This window comes from Parasteatoda tepidariorum, chromosome 9, assembly GCF_043381705.1.
Source record: "Parasteatoda tepidariorum isolate YZ-2023 chromosome 9, CAS_Ptep_4.0, whole genome shotgun sequence".
Lineage (NCBI taxonomy): Eukaryota > Metazoa > Arthropoda > Arachnida > Araneae > Theridiidae > Parasteatoda > Parasteatoda tepidariorum.
Genome location: NC_092212.1, coordinates 25,703,540 through 25,710,154, shown reverse-complemented (window position 1 = coordinate 25,710,154; position 6,615 = coordinate 25,703,540). Strand labels below are relative to the sequence as shown.

The following is a 6,615-nucleotide window of genomic DNA, read 5'->3' as shown; positions in this document are numbered from 1 at the left end:
TGTTAAGGCTCGAGTCTCAGCAATTTCTCCCATTTCTTTGTTTGCTTTTTAAAAATAAAACGACAATTTGGATGAAAAATAATCTGCAGGTGCTGTAAAAAACCTCACTGCCTTGTTAGAGGGTTTCTGCCACTAGAATTATAATCGACTATTTAATAATCTCAATCCATTAGTTGGGCATCATATTTATTTTAAGAACACTTTACACAATATTTATTTTCTTTTTAAAAATAGAATATTGAGTTCAATTAGTTTTTCACAGATTTATATTTTAGTTAGAAATGACTTTCGTTTTAAGTTGAAAAATTAGTAATAGTTGTAGTTTTAAAAATGTTTAAAACAATTAGTAAATGGAGATTTATAAAAAGTAAGAAACAAAGGCTATAATAGTGATATCTTTCTATTTGTATATCTGCATTTATTTGTAAAAATACAAGGTAGCCCTTCATAGTTGATAGAAGTCACCTGATTATTTGCTTTATGAAATAATAAATAAGAATACTCAAGTGAAAAATTTACATTGTTAGAAAATTCCTTTGAGAGAGAAAAAGCTTTACATGTCTCAATCACCCAAAACAAATTGTTTCTCATCAGGACGGCAAGGCATGAAAAACAATTTTATTAGAAATTTAAAAAAACGTCACAGGTGCCAATGTAAAATGTACATGTCTCAATTACCCAAAACAAATTGTTTCTAATCAGGATAGCAAGGCATGAAAGACAATTTTATTAGAAATAAAAAAAAACGTCACTGGTGCCAATGTAAAATAATTAACCCAAAACAAATTGTGTCTAATCAGGATGGCAAGCACAAGTGCCAATGTGAAATGGCAAGAAAAAATTAATAGAAGAGTGATAAAAAATTCTCAGGCCAAAGAAGGCTAATCAGAACAGAATATATTTCCATGCGCAATGCAGGACTGAACTGAAATTTACTTGAGTATCAGGATTGATCTTAATGAATCAGGATTTGTGATTCTCTGAACAAAAACTAAGTTTTTCTGAAAAGTAAAATGTTAAACAATAAATAGACAAAACTTCAAAAAGTTTGCTTTATTGGGTGATACTGATGTTCAATTTATATATTTTTTAGACGTAAAGTCAATATAATTGAGTGAATTCTTAATATCCTTCGTCTGTTTTGCACAAATGTAACTATAGTCCAAGTTGTCTATTATATTTCAACATAAAATTTTAGAAGCATATTTTTAAATTTTTTTATACACATAAACAAAAAAAATTCTTAATGGTTGACATTCTTTATGAACTCTTAAGAAAACTATTCTACAGTGTGTTTGGGAGCTGCGAGTCCTAAGGACAAAGGCCTTCCTAATTTTTGGATCACTTTTCATTAAAAGTGAGTCCCTGGTTAAAATATGAATTCTTTATCTCTTGATTAATATGCATATTCATAATTATTCTATAAATTGATAGACAAAACAAATTATTTTTCGCATTCCCTCTACGATAAATGGCGTATATGACCAGTTACAACTAGTAAACCCAATCACTATTTCATATAATTACACTTTAAAACAATTCAGTCTGTGACAGAAAAACTGGCATGTTTCCGAAAGAATATATACTGTTTTCTATATGTTTTTATTGACTTGGTTGCCAAAAAATACTACTTATACAGGTTAGTTATAAATTATGTCAAATTTTTATTTCTAATTCAAGGATGGTCAACCATATTTTGATAGTGAGACTCAAACTAAAAAATACAATATTGAGGTCTAACATTTAACGTGAAGCTTTTTTCATAAAAAAAAGAAAGAGGAAGAGTGCATTATTTCAAAGCTACATGAGTTATTTACAAATGTATGTTTCTTGGAAGTTAAATTTCATGATTATTCAGAAAAAGAAAAAAAATTACTAATAGAAAGGGAGCCAGATTAATGTAATAGTTGGAAGAAAACTCAACTAGCTTATTAACTAGACAGTTTACTAATCATGTCCATAAAAAAGAGAAATTTTTCTTTCACCGTTTTCGGAGTGTTAAAAGGCTTTGTGAGCTATTTGAGGCCCATTGGCTATGGAATATGCATCCCTCTTAGATTTGTTCGAAAAGGTCTTTTTGTTTGTGTTTCTATCTGTTTTATTAAATTATAGAAAGACTTACTAGTAAATAAAAATTAAAACATTTATTTAATAACAATGGAAATTTATAAAAATAGCGAAACAAGTGTCATGGTAATTAAACCCTATATATAGCTTTTTCTACATGGTTTGTCGCAGGAACTTATTTCCATGAATTCTTCTTTCTTTATTTAGCGGAGTAGCTCCATTTATAATATGATTATCAACAAATTGTACTACACAAGTATTTGCTTTTTGACAAGGTGCATGCTCAAGTTCCAATATTGTCAGATTATTCACTGCAGGCTCTGCTTGAAACAATGTGCTCGGGGCATACAGTGTTACTTGAGGCCCAACAATTGGCCAATAGCGTCCAAGATTAAAACCATTTATAAAAGCTACACCCTAAAACAAAGATAAATGAATACTTAAAATTTAATAACTACACACAAGAGATTTGGTCCAACATTTGCATTTCTCTATTTACTTTTGACGTACCAATGATAAAAAATAGTCTAGACTTAGTCCAGAGTCACTTCTATTACCAAAATTTATTGGGGCCAAATATTGAGAGAAACAATTACACATTTAAAACCTCAATTGTTTTGTTAATAATGCATAAATTTAATAAATAAAAAGTTTCATTATTTACGCTATTTTTGTGCTTGTTAATAGTTCCTCACAACTTAATTCTCATAGATATACTTTACCTAAACTCTCAAATCTACCTATTTTTTATCATTTTTATTCTTAAAGCAATCAAATATTTGGATTTCTACCATAGTGAGCAAATCTAATAACAAAGTATTGAAAAAATTGTTTCACAAAATAATGAGGAATACTTGTTTCTCAAATGCAATATACAGAAAAATTTCAAGAACTCAAAGCAGTATTAAAACTTGATAGAGGACAAATATAAAACAAGAAAAAATTAATGAATGGCAATATCATTAAAAACTATTTACTAAAATATTTAAATCCTAAATAAAATTTACTAATGAACCAATAAGCTAATTAAATGGTTTTAAATAAAGTGGGCAAAATACAAGTATTAAGTGAATCACTTGTATGTAGAATCATTATCTTTAGTAGATTGAGCAAAATCAAATTTAATGCACTTTTTTCTTTTAAAATTTTTTTCATGATGTTACTCAACGATATGGAAAATAGCATACAAACAGAAGTACAGTGAATCCTCTGTACCAATCGTTGTTCCACATGACCAATCATTGTTCCATAGTAGAATGGTCATTAATGTGGTTGATAATTCTTAGGGGTAACCTCCATTGATTTCAAAATGTAATTGAAGGTATATGATTTTTCAAAAAAGATTTTAACTTTTCCACTAATATTATTGTCATGATATCCGGATCGATGAATAAAAATGATTGATACAGATATAATTATGAGTAAAAACAAACTTACCAATTATACTACATAGAAATATTTTAAATAAATAAATAAATTTTGTATTTAATTTCATATCATAAAATTTAGTTAGCTTTAAAAAATGAGATGTTTATTTGTTTGAGATGCTTAGTTTTTTCCTAAAATAACTTTCTTCTAATTTAACTTTCAACTCTAAAAATAAATCATTGATTGCATGGTCTTTATTGTTTCTGACTGCAACACGAGGCATCAGAGACCGTCGAAAAGAGCTCTCTAAATAAGAGCTCTATAATATTTTGAATAGATTTTAATCTTCTTATTTCAGGGTGCGTAGCCAAATTTTTCAACAAAAAATATGCACTTTTCAAGCACTTAAAAAATATTTTAAGCACTTTAAAAAAATATCATAATTAGTCAGGGTTGGTAAGTTTTTGACAATTGATGGTTTTATCCGGTTTTATTTGCTTGCGAGGGACGAAGACGATGACTCGTCACCAATGATGAGCAGTAAAATTTAACAGACAATAACAAGAGCAGTAAAATTTTCTATCGCTATTAGAGAAAAAAAAAATTGACAATGTTTAGTCGGTCCCCGTATCGGCAAAAATTCGAGAGATTTTTCGGTTCGATTCCAGAGAGCGAAAAATGAAGTCTGAAATTGAGAATCTCTTACAAATGTAGCAGAGCTGCACATGAGAAACAAAAATCCTTCCCACTTAATCCAGCTCAGTATACGCAAATGCGGATCCGCAAGTATTTCATCTAACATGTAAAACGAATGGTGTTTTCATACACTACGGACCGACGGTACGTCGATATAGATTGGGGTTGAATTGTGAAAACGTTAAAAAGGACGATGTCTTTTTGCATAATTCGTGGTGAAAATCAACATGGTAAAGAAAAAAATATTTTGGTAAAGGAAGAATAAGCTTTTTTTAAAAACACCTATTGGAAAAAGCACCTTTAAGGGCTTTTAAAAAGCGAAAATTGAAAATAAGCACTATTTAAAAACGCGCTACGCACACTGTATTTGTTCTGTTAATATTTTTTGTTATGATATTTTTTCGTGTTTTCTTAGTTGACGTTTTCTATATTTTTAACAAAGATTTGCAAGGTCGCTGAAAGAGATTTTTGATGGTTTCTCTTAAAAGTTTTTTCAACACAAAGCATATGGAAAAAAAAATTCATATCTCACAAAAGTGGTCACAGAAAGTAAGGAAAAAAAGTAAGGAAGGAATTAAGTAAGGAAAAATTCATTTTTTCCTTGCTGTTCTGAAAAAGAGAATTGTATCTGTTTTTGCTGATTACTTACAAATGTATATTAATTGAGCATAATTACCTTATGCCACCCATCCAATTGCAGGAATGTATCGAAGATAGCTCCCCTTTCCAAAGTGAATTGTCCTCCATAAAGCATTGGAGTAGAAGCAGGATCATATTTCGCCTTGCGAACAGATTTTTTCCAGGCAATCGTATCAATAGATTTTGCATCTAATGGAATAGGTATCATTGTCCAGTCCAGAAGTGCAAGCGAACCTAATGTAACCTTTTGGAAAATACCCTGTAAAAAATAATGCTATTGTTTACAAGAGAACAACACCATTGAGAAATCGCAATACAAGTTTTTAATTAAGGTTTACCTTGATTGAAAATATACTAAACGAAATGTATCATTTATGCTGAACTTAAAACCTTACTTATGTCTAAAATTTAAATTTAATTGTGACTCTAAACTATAAATATTAAACTTAACGTTAAAATTTAATGGAGACTTTTAGCTAAAAGAAAAACATATTATTTGATTTAGGGAATCTAAATCGAGGCCTTAGAGTCAGAAGTTCTATAAACAATGAATGAATATTATATCATTTACTTAAATTCAAACATAATATATAAGGATATTAAGAGCTATGATAAAAATTATGCTAAAATCTAAAACGTTATTTTAAATGGAATACAGTTAATTCTAATTGTAAATAATAAAAAAATAGAATTTTATAATTTAAAGTTAACATTCATTTAGTAATACACATTGTTTTTCAATTTTTTTTGCAAGTTTTTGTCAAATTGTTGCATAATTATAAGTTAAAACGTTTTAAATCCTAGATTTAACAACAATAACTTGTTAAAAGTCGTTAATTGTAATTTTGTAACAAATCACGAAATTATAATGCCCCTGTGGTGTTATAATCTAAAAGTCTATGGTAATAGATATTATAATCTAAAATTTTTCATAGAATTAAAAATTAAAGGTTCTTTAAAAATAAAATATTTAAAAATCTTTTTTAATTTGAATAACTTATTGTTAGCAAGCGAATGAATTTAAATTCACATACGAATCTAAATGAGGTCTTAAAATCCATCTTTTCTGTTCTTTTTGTGTGTGTGTGTGTCTGTGTGTGTTTAATTTTAAGTCTATTTCTTAACCTCTTTCACTATTTCTAATTTTTTTAAAAATATTTTTTGATTTACGGTTTTAAAACTTTTTTCCTTACATATAAAATGTAAATACAATAATACTTTAAAATAAATAGAAATGATTATTTACTAAAATCTGGTCATCCTAGATTGATTGATTTACTTTTATAAATTACATAGAAAAGAATACACATTTAATAACTAATGTTAAAATGCAATTTTTCCGGTACAATTAGTTATAGTTTTGCACATTTGTGTAGAATGTATTAAGCAACCTCAAATTGCTAAAATGAAGTACTAAGCATTGGATTTTACTTTTATTTATTTATTTATTTTTAAAAAATTTTGTAGCAGAATTGCTCTACTTTTCCTGTGACTTGTTTGTGTTAAGCTTGTCATCACTCTAGAAACAGCCCTTTAATATATTTGATTTAACGATTCTATAAAAGTGCTGTGATTTTCTTCAGAAATAGTGACTGCTTCAGCTACATGCTAGTTTGGTAAAATAAATAGTAATTAGTTATATTCTAATCTGTTTTAAAAGTATCGTGATACTACACTCTATAACAAAAAAATCGACGCACCAAGAAGGAGTTGTCCGATTGAAACGAAAATTGGTGGATAAGAAGACAATGTACAGAATAGTAAACGATTAAAATTTCAGAACAATTGAATAATTTATTGCAGAGTTACAGTAACAAGTTCAATAAGGTGTTGACCCGCCTCTAG

At 28.2% G+C, this 6,615-nt stretch overlaps 1 protein-coding gene across 3 annotated transcripts in view; it reads right to left on the bottom strand.

Annotated features, from left to right (window-relative positions):
• Nucleotides 1-2,129: 2,129 nt before the first annotated feature.
• LOC107437645 (beta-galactosidase) overlaps nucleotides 2,130-6,615 on the bottom strand; it is a 33,153-nt gene continuing 28,667 nt past the window's right edge. For 2 of the 3 annotated variants that reach the window (XM_043049937.2, XM_043049939.2), the window contains one exon: nucleotides 2,130-2,484. In XM_043049937.2, coding sequence (XP_042905871.1) covers nucleotides 2,221-2,484 — 264 coding nt within the window. In that variant the 3' untranslated portion in view covers nucleotides 2,130-2,220. Of the gene's footprint in view, nucleotides 2,485-4,807; nucleotides 5,030-6,615 lie in introns of all 3 variants that reach the window. The other variant, XM_043049938.2, reaches the window with a different exon arrangement.